Here is an 18,060-nt window from a genome sequence, read left to right as displayed (position 1 = left end):
AAGGACCCATTGCAATGAATTGATTGATCCAAGAGAGGACGCTCTAAATCTGCAAATTGTGGCAATTTCTCTGTAATCTAAACTATTTGGATACAGAAAGAAACCGCACACTGCATCAGCCCACTTTCTCTAGTATCATGCAGCTCTTTGATCATTCTGGTACCATGTTTCTAAACAACAATTTTACATTAACTACACATAACAGTGGGGCAACTGACAATGAGATGAGATTATAGCCTGCTGTAGTGCGCCTGCTGTGGAGAGCTAGGTTGTTGAAGACCTATGTCATATGATTGGGAAGTCATGCGGCGCTGTCTTCAGGAAGTAGGCTGCGCGGTGTGGATTTCGATCTAGTCTGTTTTTGTTCCCAAACAAAGTGCGAGTCATCGCCCGGTGAGTCCATAGGAGGAGGTGGAGGAGCACCTAGCTTAGGTCTATGGGAATTATTCTTTAGAAGTCATAAGACCTATTCTAAATTGACACAAAATGGGACCAGGTTAGAATTTTCTAGAAAATCCGTATAGCGAAGATTATATGGTTTCCGCGCAGGACATTCAGCGGCCCGTTGCCGTATCAAGAAGCCTCGGGCTGAATTGATTCGGACTCGCTGGCCATTGTTGGCAAACGAGTAACGAAGAAAACGGACACCTAACAGCTAACGAAATGTGAGTGTGATGTGATTTTTTGAACGTATGTATTTGTGTGACAGCGGTAAAGTATGTTGCTTATAGACATGTTGTTGTCTTATGCGACTGCAAACCCTCGTGTTTCCTTCTCGATAAATAACGAAAGCAAACACACCGGCGGAGTTCCATGATAACATTAGCAAGTGAGCTAGGGAGGAAGCTAGCTGCTAGCATTGTAGAAGCTTCTTTATGTTGCTGCTGTAGGTTGCTAGCTAACATTAGCTTAGTAGACGCTAGCTAGCGTGTGTCGACCTTCGCATTAAGGTAAATGGTTGACAAGCTCATGATGATGTTAATCGTTGTGATTTAATATAATATTTAACGTTTAATTGTTTAGCTAACTTTATTAATTAGGTGAAGTGATGTCTATCTCTGAAGTTGTGATCTCCTTAGCAAGGTGTCTACGACATGTTCCCTCGAAGCCGGTCTGTGAGCTATTAATGTTAACGTCCATTCTAGTGTCTAGTTAAAGCCTTGCTAGGTCGCCTGTGTGAGTGTAAATAGCCCTGACATCGGTGCAAATAGTAATATATTCTCGGTAACACCTGACTACAATAGTTGTGTCGATTATGGGGGTCAGTTGTTCAGGTATGAAGTGCATGTTTTTGCAGCAACGTTGTGGTAGCACTTATGAACACATTTTTTGCCACGCAAATGAAATACGCATCAGGCACATCCTATAATTATTTTACTGTCTATAGCTGTAATGAAGTTGTATTTTGGTTGTTACTTATGTCTTAAGCATGGATGGTGGTTACTTGATGTTGCTCTTACGTCATTTGCCAACGCTATGGCCTCTCTTAGATCCTAGTAATTGTACTCTTCAATAATATTAGCGCATATTTTTACATACTTGTGCGTAATTCGTGACATTCATCAGCATTATGAATATATTTCAGTCTGTAGTAACGCTAGCTTTAATGACCTCTTTCTCACCACGGTCATCGTGCAACAGCTCCTCCTGATTCTGTTCTGGGAGTGTTCTGACCCAAAACGTCGCCAAGATAGCTGGACCGAGTAGGAAGCGACACAGCTCAGAACCAGACCCCAGCGGCAGCGGCGGGAGTGAGGCGGGCGACGGACGGCCAGTCAGCGGAAAGTGGCTGAAAATGGCCAGCAGCAACAACAGCACTAGCACGGGAGAGACGGGTCGCAGGAGGGTCCAGCGCGGTTCCGACGACGCTGGCAGCACCAGCAAAAAGAAGCAGAAGGACCGGGCCAACCAGGAGAGCAGGGAGGCCAAGCGCGCTGCAGCTGGCTCCATCAATACAGAAGCCAAGAAAGGTGAGCAGCAGAGTCAGGTCTCAGTGACTTGAACAGTTGTCAGTCTCTGTTAAGCAATGTGCCCCATTAATATGTGAATATAAGAATGCATAGAGAGTTGATTTTGCATTTTTGCAATCTGTGTGGATGCTAACCATCTGAATATTGTGGTTGCCTTTGCTGGAAGATAATTTATTCTTCAAGTTGAGTGTCAGGTTTTGTGTCTGCAGTGAGCTGATTACAAGTGATAATTGGCTTTTTTTTCTAACTGAAGTGTAGTATCCTGTTAATCCACTTTGTCTGCTGGGTTGCACTCCCATTTCTAAAGCAACTCATTTTTTTCCCAGTCCAATCTCTAGCACCTTCAAATGCTCAGTGTTCTTTCTTTTTTGTGAAGCCTGGATTCAATCGATTGGCAACTCTGCAGCAGCACCCAGGGATCAATAGTCTTTAGAGACCAAACTCTGAGAAGGCACAAGTCCATCAATTCCCTCAGTGTGTTGTGGCAGCGGGCCATGCAGTTAAATGCCTTTCACTGAGAGCAGGTCATGCAGTCCTTGATGTTGTGGTGTATTCTGCAATACAGCCTCACCCATGAAGTCAGTGGCCAGCAGCAAAGAGCTCGGTTTTAAGATTAGAGCTGATTTGAGCCTCTTCTGAAATGAGGCGTAAAATGTTAGGCTCTGTGTAGGTCAGCTGTCCTTAGTTTCCACTGCCTTAATACAAACTAAATGAGCCGAAAACATTCTAAAAGTTCTTTGCTCTGTTGTTTATCCTTAACTTAAACTGAGGTTGCGTTTGATCATTTATTAATACGAGCAAGCTGCGCACGCAGTATTTTATATGTGCAGTGGAACGCTCCCTCCCTCTGAAATGTAGAGTTGTGTAGACTTGCTGTAATATCCTGTGTGGATTACCTCCAGTCCAGAGTCCTGAGGGAAGGAGCGAGTGACATTGTTTGTTCAGAAACAACACAACACAGCACAGCATAGCAAGCATACCTACTCAGCCGCAAAGGTGTTCAGTTTGTGAGAGAAGCAGGAAATTGTGCACTATAGCCTGTGTGTGTGTGTGTGTGTGTGTGTGTGTGTGTGTGTGTGTGTGTGGCCTGAAGGACTCTCTAGATTTTGCCGGAGGAAGGGAGATAGACTTCCTCATGACATTCATGATTCCCTGTTGAATATACCGCATGTTCACTGCAGTTCTTGTTTCAATAGATGTGCAGGCAAGACCAAACTGACCACAATCGCTTACATGTACAGAAAGGCAAAACAGATTTTACAAGGATTTGAGTATTGATGATTGGTGGCGTCGTATATGCTGCATTTTGTTTTCGATTGTGTACCCGCTGTTGTGGCCACCACGGTTGCTACTCTCACCTCTGCAATTTCCTCAGAGATATGGGAAAGTGAATATGAAAGTTAAGTGCTGATGTCATTGGGTATGAAACAGCTCTCTGATTGTTTTGTAAGAACAACAACGAGACTCATGCGAAGGAGATGGCACTGAGTTGCTGCTCATTGTGCTATCCTCTGTTTTGCCTTGCTGCTTAGTCTTTTACATCGTTGTGAATTTCATTTCACATGATGAACAGCGCAGAACAGATAAACTGAAGATTCAGTTAACCAAAACTGTATGTAGATCTAGACAAAACTGTCAAAAGCCTTTTCATACTGTTTACCCAGACAAATCGTCAGCTAAGTTGGTGATTTACCTTTCCTGCTGTCATGTGACTTGACCATCACAAAATAGCCAATTAAAATGTCAGTGCGTCAAGTCAAATCAAGTCAGTTTTATTTTTATAGCGCATTTCACATGCAGAGTGCAACCCAAAGCGCTCCACACATAAGACATTGACCCACAAGACAAAAGATGCTGGACAGAGTGGCGTAGTCACCAGCGTACCCGCGGCAACAAGACATAGACAAACAAATTTACAAAATAACTAATGTAAACAAAAATAACAGCTTGCTGGTCAGCAACAGCTCGGCGGCCGCGGCAGATCTGTCATATGCAAGTTCTGTTGTAATGGAAAAGCACAATTTCACTCCCCATTTTTCCCAGATATGGAAGAGCAGATACATAACATTGAGTTGCAAAGCATTAGGCCTATATTCCAGAGTGTGGAAAAAAATGGTCCCTAATGGAAATGGGGAAGGAATCATCCTGTCTTTCTGCATATTAAATATGAGTCCCAAATGCCAATTTTATAGCATCTTAACAGCCATTCCTAAAAGTCTGACTAATTTACTCACATCAACTGAGATATGTGGAATTGCAATCCAACTTTGCCATGAAAAAATATACACTTGATGTTAAAAATACAAACAAATTCTTAAGAGAATGAAGAGGTTCACCCTTTGAACTAGATCTCTGGTCTCACTTTGAACTAGATATCTAAAATTTCCAATCCCACCCAAAGCAAAAGAGGTTGATTTTAAAATGATAAACAATATATACCCATCAAATACATTTCTATGTCACTGTTTTCACATGGAATTATGTAGGATGTAGGACCTATATGTCTATTTCATAGATTCAAATGACAACCGATCTGTTTAGTACTTGCTTAGTAATAGTAACTTAAAGCAAGTATGGCACACTCACACATCCTGCACAACACCGTTTGGGAAACACTGCCATCAAACCCATGTCAGGGCTTTTAGAAATGACGATGTTTCATTTTTAGCCTGGTGTCCCTTAGTGGTTTGGCAACATAGCGTAATCTTTTCACCTTCAGGCTTCACTAGCTCAGCACATCACTACCTTTGCTAACAGAACTAACAGAAGCGCCTACAGAATATTCCGATTTGCTCATTTTGTGTATGGTGAAAATGCATGAGAGGGGGAAATATCATCTTCTCCAATTCGTCCTTGAGCTACTGTGTCTGCAGGGCTTGCAGGATGAGAGACTGCATTCACCTTAGCAGCACCTAGTACAGTCGGCAAGAGTGAGTGGCTGAATGTCCCCCCTAAGGCCTAAGCCCTGAACCCTCACACACTTAACTGACATCTGTCGTAAGTGATCAAGTTTGCGAGGGTGTAAGGGTTCAGAACGCTAATAACAGGAATGGGACCGCACCGGTGACCTATCATTAAATTGACAACACAAACAACGTGTTATAAACACGTTTCCGTTTTATGGCAGTTGTTTGTTTACTGATGATTTTTCAAGCTTCCAGCCTCCCTTTGGGTAAATTGTGTTTCGCGTCACAAGTTCATATCGCAATGAATTGTTAGTAATTCCCTTGAGCAAAGTGTGTATAGATGCCGACTTACGGAAAGGGCACAGAAAGGGTGCGAGTGAGCCCTCAAGCACTTCACAATTTGTCAGTGGGACAACCCTAAGCCCTCACCAAGTCGCAGGGATGCGCATCAGAGTATGTGTGTGCACGATTCAGCCAGTGAGTCATATAAGGAAAGAGGTACTGAGTAACTTACATTTTTGAAATTGGTTTGTTTGGAAGTTTGTCTGTCACCCTGGCTAAATCCAGGTCATGCCCTCTTTAAAGGCTGTTTGCATGAAGGAGTGTGAGTTATTTTTTCCTTGTTTAGCCATGTTTCAGGATCCGTGAGCTTGCTGTTGTCTCTCTGGCTGCTGCAGTATGATGTAGCTCAGTGAGGTGTTACATGAGCTGATGTAAATCTGGGCTGGCCCAGCAGACCAGGCCCTTGTGAAGGTCAGGGGATCCATACGCCAGTGTGCTGCCGTGTCCAGCTTGACTGGGTTTATTACAGAGTTCTAGTTCCGCTAAGCATTTTAGCCTTAGTGTCAGAGCTTTGCGTCAGCTACTCCTCTCATCAGGCTATGTCCTTGGCCATGTCCCCAAAGCTTGCGTATGCCCTGCCCCACAATGTGTCCTTCAAGGAAGCCCTTTCATTACACGCCCTCATTGTACCTGTTTTAATGCAGCGTGATCAGAATGAATTGAGTTTAAAAGTTTGTCAATCATTTGCAGGATCCTCTTTCTAGCCAAAGTCTCTGGAGATAGCAGAGCTAACTTGTTTATTCTGGGATGCGTGTGATGCCAGATGGACCTGCTGCAACCTTCAGCCATCTTATGTTAGCTGGACCATTACCATTGTCTTATGGGCGGTGGTAGCATAGTGGTAAAGGAGCTGGGCTAGCATGCAGTGGCCTGAAAAGTTGTGGGTTCAATTCCCGGTTTCCACCATTGTGCCCTTGAGCAAGGCACTTAACCCTAGGTCATTCCAGGGACAATGTAAGTTTGGTAGACTAAACTAAGTTAAGTTACGCAATCAAGCCGTATCTCTAAGCTAACATAATTGACATATGTAAGTCACTTTGCATTAAAAGTGTCTGCTAAATTAATACATGTAAATGTATTTCCTTGGCAGAGTTGTGTACTTGTGATTTTCACCGAAATACCTAGTGCTCTGACTAGTGCTGCTAGTATTAAGCCCGAGATGGAGGGGCTGAGGCTTAATTCTCCGAGTTGGGAAAGAGGGGAGCAGCACGTGTGCAGCTCTCTGGGGACGGGATCCAGGCTATGAGCGAGTATGGAGTACTCGTGCACCTTGGCTGCATTGTCTACTGTTTTTGTTTTCTAAGCCCCTGTCCCAGTTTCTCCTTATTAGCTGGCACACTACACTGAGTCTTTCTCTCTGTGAGGGTCAATAGATGAATGTAGACTCTGGAGAGCTATGTTCACTGTAACACACACATACACACACACACAGACAGACAGACAGACAGACAGTAGAACACAAACATCATACACGCCTGCACAACACACTCACACATGCACTCTGAGACACACATGTGGTAGAGCTCTAAATGTGTGACACAGGGGCGTGTGTGTGTGTGTGTGTGGAGAATATTGGTCATATCGTGTGTGCTATTGCAGGCCATAACTGCACCACCCAGCTGTGGGGTGTGGTGTAGAGAACTAGACTATTCCCCTGTGACCTTTCCATAAAGCCTTGGAAGAGGGTGTGTGTGGCCAATGTTTGTGTGTGTGACGAAGGAGCAGGAGGGGTGTGTGTGTGTGTGTGAGAGAGCGCTAGAGAGGGAGAGAGAGAGAGGGTGACAACTGCTGAAGGGAAAGTGATCATAGGTCAGAGAGAGAGAGAGAGAGAGATCATCTCTCTCTCTCTCTCTCTCTCTCTCTCTCTCTCTCTCTCTCTCTCTCTCTCTCTCTCTCTCTCTCTCTCTCTCTCTCTCTCTCTCTCTCTCTCTCTCTCTCAAACCTAAGCTTACTGGATGAGCTGTCTGGTGTTTACTGAACCAGTGTAGAACATGGTGGTGGTGTGGTTGTGCTCAGATCAACAAGCTCTCTTTAATAGACATGAGAAGGAAAGGTAAAGTTGTTTTGTCTTTGTTAGCCCAGTCAGTGCTATTTATGATGTCTCAAGGACAGTGTAAAAAAACTTTTTATAGCTCTTATGTATTTTTTTTATTTTGATTTGTGTGATTAGGTGGTTAGCTATGGCTAGTATGTACTCTGACCCTGTTTTTATGTGAGTCATTTTATTTTTGTCATGGTAAAAAAAAATTTGTCGGTGAATCTAATTTCTAATTCTAATTTCTGAATCTAATATTTATGATAATAATAATAATAATAATAATAATAATAATAATGCATTTTATTTCTGGGCACCTTTCTGAACATTGAAGGTCACCTTACAAAATCAACAATAAAACATTCAATCCATTAAACAAGCAATCAGAGAAAACAAGCAATAAAATAACTTGATAATACTATTAATAAAAAAAAAAAGAGAAAGAAAAAAAAAATAAAGAGAGTAGGCCTGTCTGAAAAGATGAGTTTTTAGGTGAGATTTGAAAGTGGTTATGGACGTGGAGTGTTGAATGTAGTGGGGCAGAGAGTTCCAGAGGTGGGGGGGGCTGAGTGACTGAAAGCTCTAGACCCCATGGTGACCAGACGAGCAGGTGGGAGGATGAGCTGGATCGTGGAAGAAGATCTGAGAGAACGGATGGGTGTCTTGATATGGAGGAGCTCAGGAAGATACTGAGGATATGAGGATAACAAAGAAATGTGCTTGGATTTTGTTATGCTGTTTGTAAGTCACTCCGAGACACTTACTGTACTTATAGAATGCATACGGTAAATGTAAACAGCCCCAGTCCTGTCTCTCATGCTAGGCAGTGCAGGCTACCATTCACCCCTACACTTAATGAATGGTCAGCGAGTTCCGCTGTAGCTTTTTGTATCTGGGGCGTTCTTGCTCAGTTGCTGAAACCGGTACATGACCTGTTTTCTCATGCAAACTACTGGGAAGTGATTGCTATTTGCTAATGTGATTTGGTGATGCGTGTTGGTGACTATGTACATAATATGGTGTGACATTTGACTTAATTGTGTTTCCAGCCGGGTTTTGTGGTGGGGCAGGTGGGCCGTTGAGGATGGTTGGCGAAAGAGGACGAAAAAAGGAAATGTTCTGGAGACATTGTAATCACACGGCATCCTGTAGAATAAACGGACATGCCTAACATGCAGCTTCTCTCAGTGGAGCCTTTTGTATCGAAATATTTAGGTTAACCAACATGGAGCGAGTGGGCTTGCTAAAGGATATGCCCACGGCTGTGATTTGTCCATAAGCACGAGTTAAGAGGCCACAACCATGAATGTCATATTTCTCATATTTACACGTCCATATGCATCACCCACCCCAGTTGCTCCCTCTCCTCAATTGAAAACTGTGAATTGTAACATAATAAGTGTTGCCTCCCATGTCCTCCCCTCTCACTCTCTGAGAATGGAATGTGGATGTTTTACAATTCCATGCTTAAAGTGCATCAAACACGGTATGGTCACCTGCAGTGAAGAGTCGGTGTGTGGTAGTGCCTGGGCATTCCCACTCATAGAACGCCTCTTGCCCAATCAAAAATGTACAACTTGTGTGTCTCTAACTGTCGTATAATTCCGTGTGTTTCACCGCTGTGTGTACTGTATGTGTGTTTGCAGATGTGTTCATGGACTGGAAGCAGAACGCAGATGAGGTGATCGTGAGGTTGCGCTGCGGGGGTGGGGTTCTGAAGACGGAGGATGTCAACACTGCGTTCTCGGACACCGCCTGCAGGGTCTGCTTCCCAGGTGAGGACTGACTGGGACTGATGAGAGTGCTGTTTGCCAGAGCTCCATCTCTGCTTATGCACACTGAAAACATTTAATGGCTCATCAGATAGCCCAAATAAATATGCAGTAGTGCAGTAATATCAAACTGCAGTGCAATCATTTATTGTTATTCATGGAAATAAAGTAGCCCTCTCTGTGTGACATTTCAGGACACTTGACCAGTGCTATTAATGAGAGGTTGTTGGGTTTGAAGGAGAACCACTATTTTTGTGTGTCTGTGTTGGTTGTAGCTGTCCAGCTATTTTAGCTGAACAGAAGTGTGTGTGTGTGTGTCTGTGTACAGCATGAACATTCATGTGTGTGTAATGGTGTTGATTACATGACCCCTGTGCTCCTGTCCCCAGATGGCTCGGAGTGGAGCTGTCACCTGCACTCTGAGATTGAGGGCTCGTGCAGTAAGGTGCTCTTCAAGGAGAAGGGCAGCATCCTTCAGCTGGTCATGAGCAAGAAGATTCCTTTTAACACATGGCCCACTCTTATGGTCAGTCACTACACATTCATCTCTACATACAGTACATGACATGGCGTCATAGGGGTTAATTTACAACATGAAGTGATTTTATTGGATCAAAAATGTTTGATCAGTGGTTTAACTTGTGTTAAGGTGTTTGTTTAACTCATATTTTTTGTGGAAGTTATTTGCTAGCCAATTTAACAAACTAAGCGTCCATTTATGTTTAAATAAATATTTTCTTGCATATAAACAATAAGTAAGTTAATATTTGTACTTTTTTCCACTGTATAGCGTAATAACATGGAGAATGAACCAGTGAACATCAAAATGGAGAACGGCAAAGAGCAAGTGATCAACACTACAGAGGCACCCAAGCCTGCCGCCCAGCCAGCCACACCACCGGGGGGCGCCGAGCAGAAGCGCGGGAAGCCCGACCGTGGCCTCAAACGTGGGATGAAGAACAAAGCGGCGTCAGAGAGGCCGGAAGGTGGTGGGCCGAAGCCCACCGATGGCGTCAAGCTGGGGCAACCAAAGGCCGACGCCACCCCAGAGCCCAGTGCCAAACGGACCGTACGCACAAACAAGTCCTCCAAGACCCCTTCCACCTCCACCTCCACCTCCACCACCACGTCCACAGCAGGGGCTGCCTCAGTGAAAGACCCCCAGCCTAAACCTGCTGTCAGTGGGAAGCTGTGTAACCCCGCTCCCCTTGCTGACACCCCCGTCACAGCCACCACCACCACCACCACCACCACCAGTACCACCACCACAACCAGTACCAGGGACAACAGGGTAGCCACACCAGTCAGAGACCGCGAGCGGACACCTGTACCAGCAGCAGGGACGGCCAGCAAGAGGCCGGAATCCAAACTTCAGGTGAGGCTCGCCAAAAGCAGGGAGACGATAATACAGTTAATGCCAAACGCTTCAATGAAGGCAAATCGCTCAATGTATGTGTAACTGATATTGTGAATTTCAATTCAGTGACTGGCTGGGCTGAACTGCTCTAACTTGAGCAGAATAAGAAGTAGTATTGCTCTGCATGCTAGCTTGACGCGCATACATAAGAGTTACGGGCACAGTTCTGGTGGACGAACAAACTGTGTTAGTAGTGCAAAACACTGCAGTGTGTCTCCCAAATGTTTGATGTAAGCTGGCACTGCCTAGTTGACCATCCTTATACTGTAATAACCTAGGTTTGTTGCCACTAACAAGGGTCACTAGTGGTTAAGCAGGTTACTGAAGGTTATGACTTGTGTTGTTAGGTCACTGTATAGTTAAAATAATAATAATAAATTGTGTTGTTATTGGCCCTTCAGGTTGAGCGGGAAGAGCAGAAGCCAGAACAGCTGGCTGTTTCAGGAGCCGGGTTAGACTCGCACCCCTCCCCAGCTCCTGCACGGACACCCAGCCCAGGCAGCAGCCACGGGCCTGAGGTGACCACCAACGGCCTGGACAGCCACGCAGGCCAGGGGGACAAGAACGCCAGCCCTGTCCCAGAGAAAGAGACTGATGAGCGTGTTGACGCCTCTAAGACCACGCAATCCCAGCCTCTGGGGTCGAGTAGCCCCACACCAGCCGTGGTCCTGAAGGACGATGACGACGGCGACTCCACGGGCAAAGCTGGAGTGGACGAGGAGAAGAGGGACAAGTCAAAGGAGGAGCCTCCGGAGAAGAGCCAGGAGGAGGAGGAGGAGGAGGAGGAGGAGGAGAAAGGTGAGCAGCCTGGGTCACATCAAGCACAGAAGAGGAAGGCGGACAAAGGTGTGTGTGTGTGTGTGTGTGTGTGTGTGTGTGTGCACGTCGCACGCACACATGTACGATGAAAGACTGTTGGCATGATTTTCATGAAACGGAATTAAAACTTGTAGCATGAGCCAAGGAAGAACCCAGTTAATTTTGGAGTGCCTTTGACAAATTCAGTTTCACTTTCACTAATGTTGTTAGACATGGCATTTTGTTTGGTGGAGTTCTGCTAACTCGAAGTGCCCTTCTATTATTTCATGATATTGGTGTTGGAACTGTAACTGAATGCAGAGCCTCTGTTAGACATGCCTGTATTTGGCATGTCCCTGTCTCTCTCCACTGTCCTGTTGATATAAAGGCAAAAAAATATATATATAAACCTTTTTTTTTTTTTTTTTTTAGAAAAAAGACATGCCTGTATCTTCTTTTGAAACTGCAGATATCATAAGCTCAGTAGTGAAAATGTGTATTCTCTCTGCAGCCCCTGAACCCATGGTGAACCTGAAGTTTGTGAAAAACGACTCGTATGAGAAAGGGACAGACCTGATGGTGGTGAATGTGTACATGAAGGGCATCTGCAGGGACACGTCCAGGGTCCTCTTCAGGGAACAGGACTTCACGCTCATTTTTCAAACCAGGTAAGTGCGGTCTATTACAACCTCAGACCACAGCAGCTGTACTCTTCACTCTACAAATGTACTCTACAAATCAGTGCAGCTGTGTTTGTATTTCTAGTCGTTAATCTCAGACTGAAGCATCCCTTCATATATTTTAGTGATTCTTATCGGAATTTTAAAGAAAGTTATGCGTGTAGCAATTTAAGACCAAAAACTAAGACTCTCTTCGGGTTTTTTTTTCCCCCCTTAGTGACCCTAATTTCCTGCGCCTTCATTCTGACTGTGGCCCAAACACTGTCTTCAAGTGGCAAGTCAAACTCAGGTAAGACGGACACCCTCTCGCACTTTAAACACACACATGCACACATACACACACACACACACACACACACACACACACACACACACACACACACACTCACAGGTAATTCTTCTCTGAGTTTGTCAAGGTCAGCTTGGTGTTTGCAACGCTGGGTTTTCAAGCTTGTCCACACTGGGAAAGCAAAAAAATACATTTTGTGTGTGTGTGTGTGTGTGTCGGCAGGAACCTGATCCAGCCCGAGCAGTCGAGCTATGCCTTCACCCCGTCCCGCATCGACATCATGCTGAAGAAGAGACACAGCCAGCGCTGGGGGGGCCTGGAGGCCCCCGCCACACAAGGTCTGCGGCCAAGCTTCTACTTGGCACTGAGCGCGCTCCAAACAATGGAGCCACAAGACACAAACAATAACTGACACGCATCACGTGCGCACGCACACACATATACATGCACACCCCAGAAAGATTCACGACAGACTCCTGAGTCCATTTTATGCTCTTCATAATGAACCCTTAAAATAGCTGTGTTGGTAACGCAAATGACCATGTTATCATTGGCTAACACTGTTGGTTATTTGAATATTCTGAATTGGACAGCTGACAACTTAATGCCTCCAACATGTATAAGTTCTTCAACTGTTCACACGAGAGGTATTATTAGGACCTGCTCTGTGCATTTGTTGTGTTTTTTGCAGTCCAGTCCTGTATGTACATGGGAAAAAACTGAAACGTACACAAATACAGAAAGATGATATTCTTTCACTCCACCTGTTCTTTCATCTCCCACTTTAATTTAGTGTGTGTGTGTGCGCGACGCGTGTGTAGTTGAGTGAGTAGAGCAGTTTGCTTGTGTTTACAATGTAGGCCAATGCACAATGTAGGCCACTGCTTGGTACTGGAATGCGACGGCAGAGTGAGCCAGTAACTTGATATGGATTCCAGTCCCCAGCCCAGTGCCCTGTGTGTGTGTGTGTGTGTGTAAGTGTGTCATGACCTGCCCAGAACTGAGTGCTGTCCCTGACTGCACTATTGCCTTGCTTCAGGACAAACTTAAAGCACACAAACACGCGTGCACACAAATGTGCAAATGTGAAAGTTCATTGTCCCACATACTATTCTTACACTTCAGAGGTCACATAGTAGATGTCCATGCAGTATGAATTGGTTTCTTGTAGACTCATAGACGTCCCATAGAGTTCTCCTCATTGGTCCTCTCCTCCCACCAGCTCTTTTAGTTCTGACCCTTAGCTTCTAACCACAAGCTCCATCCTCCTCTGTTTAAGGTGCAGTGGGGGGCGCCAAGGTCGCTGTGCCCTCCGGCCCGTCCTCGCTCGATAAGAGCCAGCCAGGGAGCAGCCAACACGCTCTGCCCGCTAAGGAGGAGCCACGGGTGGGAGAGGAGAAGCCCAAGCCCCCTCGGACTCCGGAGGACGCGGGTCTGGACACCGTTGGCCCACGCTCAGAACACGTCCCCATCAAACAAGAGTCCAATGTCACTACGGTAAGAGGGAGTCTACGGAATAGATGGAATATAGGATGCATATAGGATCTGGAATAGTTAATACCAACTTTGACCTAAATCTATATTTGTCCTTTTCATGAAATGTGAATGAAAGATAACCTAATCTGGCCACGAATAATGTAATGGCCCAACTCGAGGGGCGGCACAAATCACTGCACGCAATTGGATAGCACAATACGACCAATGTTTACTGACAGATTCCGGACTTCGACGCAATTGGATAACACTACGACTGTCATCTGTTTAGCTCGCCTCTGGCCCGCCTATACACCAGATACACCGATGTGATTGGCTCCCCGCGATACTTTTGCCACTTGTAACGTGCATCATTACTCATTGCCAGAGTGTGTCGCAGAGACGATTCAAATTGTGCTCTTGCGAGAACTCTGGAGTTTCCAGGCTAAATGAAAGATGCATCAGGAAGCCCAGTGGCTGTATGTCTGGATTAGCGCCACATCCCTCACTTATCAGCGTGTGCACAGATTTACAGTTCAAACAAAGTTCAGAACGAGAAAAAGTAACTCAAAAATGTCAAATGGTTACACTTTAATTTAACTCCTTGTTCAAAGGCTCAGTACTCAGGAAATAGACTTGGCTATGTTTGTCAATGTACTGTGCTGTTTTAGTATTTCTGGATAGAAGCTTCTGCTAAATGAATTACGGCTATTTGCACGTTATTATGAGATTAACACAAGCGTATTTGGGTGCCTGGGGATGGATCCACCTTGTACAACCTGTGCATGACCTCGTATCTCTCTGTTAGTCATTTCATTACCCTGACTGTTAGAGGATGCACCAGGATGGACGTGTAGCCAGTGGATCTGCTTATCTGTGTGTGTGTGTGTGTGTGTGTGTGTGTGTGTGTGTGTGTGTGTGGAGATAAGGGAGAGGAGGCAGAGAGCCTGCACTTCGTCTGGCACAGACTGGTACAGACACGGCCAAAGGTCACTACTCGCTACTTCCCAGAGAGCTCATCGAGTAGTTTAATATCTGCTGCGGGGAATTACAGGACGCTGCCTGCCACTAAGAATGCACACCGGTAGTCTGTCAGCTAGCTAGCCTACCAGCAGAGTGTGTAGGGCCTTCCTCACTTAATTAAAGCCAGACTCCAGAGACCAGACATCAGCCCAGAAACCAATATAAAATGGGTTATCAGGCCTTCCTTTTCCTAATGCATGCCATTTGCTAGCGAGATGGCGTATCGGAGCTTTCAAAAGACTAAGTGAACATAAACTGGTTTTGCTGAATGTTAAACGCTGATCATTGCTTGTTGGCTTTGGCTATCTCTTTCAGCCTAAGCCCACCTGTATGGTGCAGCCCATGACTCACGCTCCCCCCTCGGCCAGCGAGCGCTCTGAGGAAGAGGAGGAGAAGAAGGTGTGTCTGCCAGGCTTCACGGGCTTGGTCAACCTGGGCAACACCTGCTTCATGAACAGCGTCATCCAGTCCCTCTCCAACACGCGAGAGCTCCGAGACTACTTCCACGGTGAGCATGCATCCCCACCTCACCATTACACTCATGTTTTCTATTCTCTAGGTGCCAGACCTTTCTCCTGAATGGGTTGATGATTTATGTGCCAAAATACCCTTTGAAATGTTCTACCCATCATCACTCAACATCCTGTTCCCTCCATGTCCTGTTTTCATCCTTATCACCATCCTCCTAAACCATCTTGTCTGTTTTTGTGCCTCTCAGCAATGTAATGTGTGTTCCAGTCATTGGTTAGGAAAGAAGAGTGTTTGAGTTGTAATTTATGCATCAGCTTGTAGTATTGTCACCTTTTGCAGTTTCATAACAGCTTAATGTAGAAGACTCAGGCTGAGCTGTATTGAAGGGGATGATGAATGAGTCCCTTTGGATTTGACTGTGAACTCTGTGCTCATGTGCCCCTGTCAGATCGGGCGTTTGAGATGGAGATCAACTGCAGCAACCCGCTGGGCACTGGGGGGCGGCTGGCCATTGGCTTCGCTGTGCTGCTGCGGGCACTGTGGAAGGGCACTCACCACGCCTTCCAGCCCTCTAAACTCAAGGTACACACACACACACACACACACACACACACACACACACACACACATATAACAACTATGTACTCTATACTTTCATAAGTGGTTCAAAGGAGATGCTTATATTGTCTCATTGTTTTATACAATGTCAGTAAAGATACTTGACTTGGCTAGTAGAATCACACACACACACACACACACACACACACATATATAACAACTATGTACTCTATACTTTCATAAGTGGTTCAAAGGAGATGCTTATATTGTCTCATTGTTTTATACAATGTCAGTAAAGATACTTGACTTGGCTAGTAGAATCACACACACACACACACACACACACACACACACACACATATATAACAACTATGTACTCTATACTTTCATAAGTGGTTCAAAGGAGATGCTTATATTGTCTCATTGTTTTATACAATGTCAGTAAAGATACTTGACTTGGCTAGTAGAATCACACACACACACACACACACACACACACACACACACATATATAACAACTATGTACTCTATACTTTCATAAGTGGTTCAAAGGAGATGCTTATATTGTCTCATTGTTTTATACAATGTCAGTAAAGATACTTGACTTGGCTAGTAGAATCACACACACACACACACACACACACACACACACACATATATAACAACTATGTACTCTATACTTTCATAAGTGGTTCAAAGGAGATGCTTATATTGTCTCATTGTTTTATACAATGTCAGTAAAGATACTTGACTTGGCTAGTAGAATCACACAGACACACATCTTTATACTGAAACAGAAATACTGAACTTCCAACCTTGAATTGTTGAATTCCCAATACTTCAAGGCTGGGAACATAAATTGCATCAAAAGAAAGTTCATCCATACTTGTATCTCTCTTCCTCTCTCTAGGCCATAGTGGCTAGTAAGGCGAGTCAGTTCACAGGCTATGCACAGCACGATGCTCAGGAGTTCATGGCCTTCTTGCTGGACGGCCTTCACGAGGATCTGAACCGCATCCAGAACAAGCCCTACACGGAGACCGTGGACTCTGATGGACGTCTGGACGAGGTAGAGGACGAGGAGACGAGGCACATAGTTTCCTCTCCGGAAAAAATAGAATATAAAATAAAATGCGGGACAGGTGGAACTGGATAATTCATGAGCCCAGATGCGGTTTCACTGCCTTCACAGATGCAGTTTCATGTACTGAGTATAAACAGGCAGGAGAGGCTTGATGTTTTGATCCTTGTGTGTTGGCTCCTCCTGCTGTCCCATCAGTGCAAATCCTCTTTTATCAAGCTGCTTCTGAGAGAACCCTGTGTGTGTCTGTGTGTGTCTGTGTGTGTCTGTGTGTGTCTGTGTGTGTCTGTGTCTGTGTGTCTCCATAGGTGGTGGCTGAGGAGGCTTGGCAGAGGCATAAGATGCGAAACGACTCGTTCATTGTGGACCTGTTTCAGGGCCAGTACAAGTCCAAACTGGTCTGCCCCATGTGCTCTAAGGTGAGGCCTGATGCACCTCACTTAACATGAGTAATTGTGCCATTTCATCAGTGTCTGAGCTTGTTTTTTTAAAACTTGTTTCTGTGAAAGTCCCCCTAGTGGTAGAGAAGAGAGCTGTAGAGTGTCCACAGTTAAATGAGTGCTATGAACTAGATGTTTCGCCCAAACAGGTTTATAGTTCACACCTTTTGACCCATATCTGTCTGTGTCTGTGTGTGGAGTGTGCAATTAAGCCTAGACCTGGACTAAACTGACTTAGACAGAGATTCTCTGTTTAATCCAGGACATTGCTTAATGTGAGTTCGGGGAAGCCATCCCATAGAGTTTACATGCTTGCACTGGAAGCAGTGCGTAAGAGCCCTGCAGTGAGACGCTGACGTAATCCCTGAGGCAGCACAGGGCCCGTCTGTGGAGGGGGATGAGCTCAGCGGGCCGGGCCGACTGAGCCGTTGGGGGCAGCGCGGGGGATGGGTAGGGGGACTTTATGTGACGGCAGTCATTGGAGATGCCGCAGAGTGCACTGGCTGACTAAGGAGTTACTGTTCAATCAGAGTGGCCGGCAAATGAGACCCTCCCTATTGATACTTTTAAGTTGTGTGTGTGTGTGTGTGAGTGTGTGAGTGACTGGGTTCGCCCTTTCTCCTTGTCACACTGTGTGTGTGTGTGTGACTGGTTTCACCCTTTCTCCTTGTCACACTGTGTGTGTGTGTGTGTTAAGTGTCTGGTGCAGGGTGTCTTAAATCTCCATCCTGCCCTAATGTGATTAAATGGAATTTAGGAATCGAGTTAGCCGGGAAATATTGGCCAGCGTTCCAGGGCTAGCCCT

The 18,060-nt window shown here is 45.3% G+C and overlaps 1 protein-coding gene across 8 annotated transcripts in view; it reads left to right on the top strand.

Moving 5' to 3' along the window:
• Positions 1–274: 274 nt before the first annotated feature.
• usp19 (ubiquitin specific peptidase 19) overlaps positions 275–18,060 on the top strand; it is a 32,998-nt gene continuing 15,212 nt past the window's right edge. Inside the window, exons 1-14 of one of the 8 annotated variants that reach the window (XM_042096662.1) lie at positions 275–665; positions 1,642–1,970; positions 8,900–9,028; positions 9,415–9,551; positions 9,816–10,400; positions 10,844–11,288; positions 11,752–11,908; positions 12,138–12,209; positions 12,432–12,547; positions 13,495–13,706; positions 15,021–15,213; positions 15,625–15,758; positions 16,645–16,803; positions 17,124–17,234. In XM_042096662.1, the coding sequence (XP_041952596.1) occupies positions 1,796–1,970; positions 8,900–9,028; positions 9,415–9,551; positions 9,816–10,400; positions 10,844–11,288; positions 11,752–11,908; positions 12,138–12,209; positions 12,432–12,547; positions 13,495–13,706; positions 15,021–15,213; positions 15,625–15,758; positions 16,645–16,803; positions 17,124–17,234 (2,625 nt within the window). In that variant the 5' untranslated portion in view covers positions 275–665; positions 1,642–1,795. Of the gene's footprint in view, positions 666–1,641; positions 1,971–7,178; positions 7,272–8,899; positions 9,029–9,414; positions 9,552–9,815; positions 10,401–10,843; positions 11,289–11,749; positions 11,909–12,137; positions 12,210–12,431; positions 12,548–13,488; positions 13,707–15,020; positions 15,214–15,624; positions 15,759–16,644; positions 16,804–17,123; positions 17,235–18,060 lie in introns of those variants that run through there. The other 7 variants (XM_042096664.1, XM_042096663.1, XM_042096660.1 and 4 more) reach the window with 7 other exon arrangements.

The sequence above is a fragment of the Alosa sapidissima genome, chromosome 7, assembly GCF_018492685.1.
Source record: "Alosa sapidissima isolate fAloSap1 chromosome 7, fAloSap1.pri, whole genome shotgun sequence".
Classification (NCBI taxonomy): domain Eukaryota; kingdom Metazoa; phylum Chordata; class Actinopteri; order Clupeiformes; family Clupeidae; genus Alosa; species Alosa sapidissima.
The sequence above is the reverse complement of the archived record's forward strand: the minus strand, read 5'-3'. Positions and strand labels throughout refer to the sequence as shown.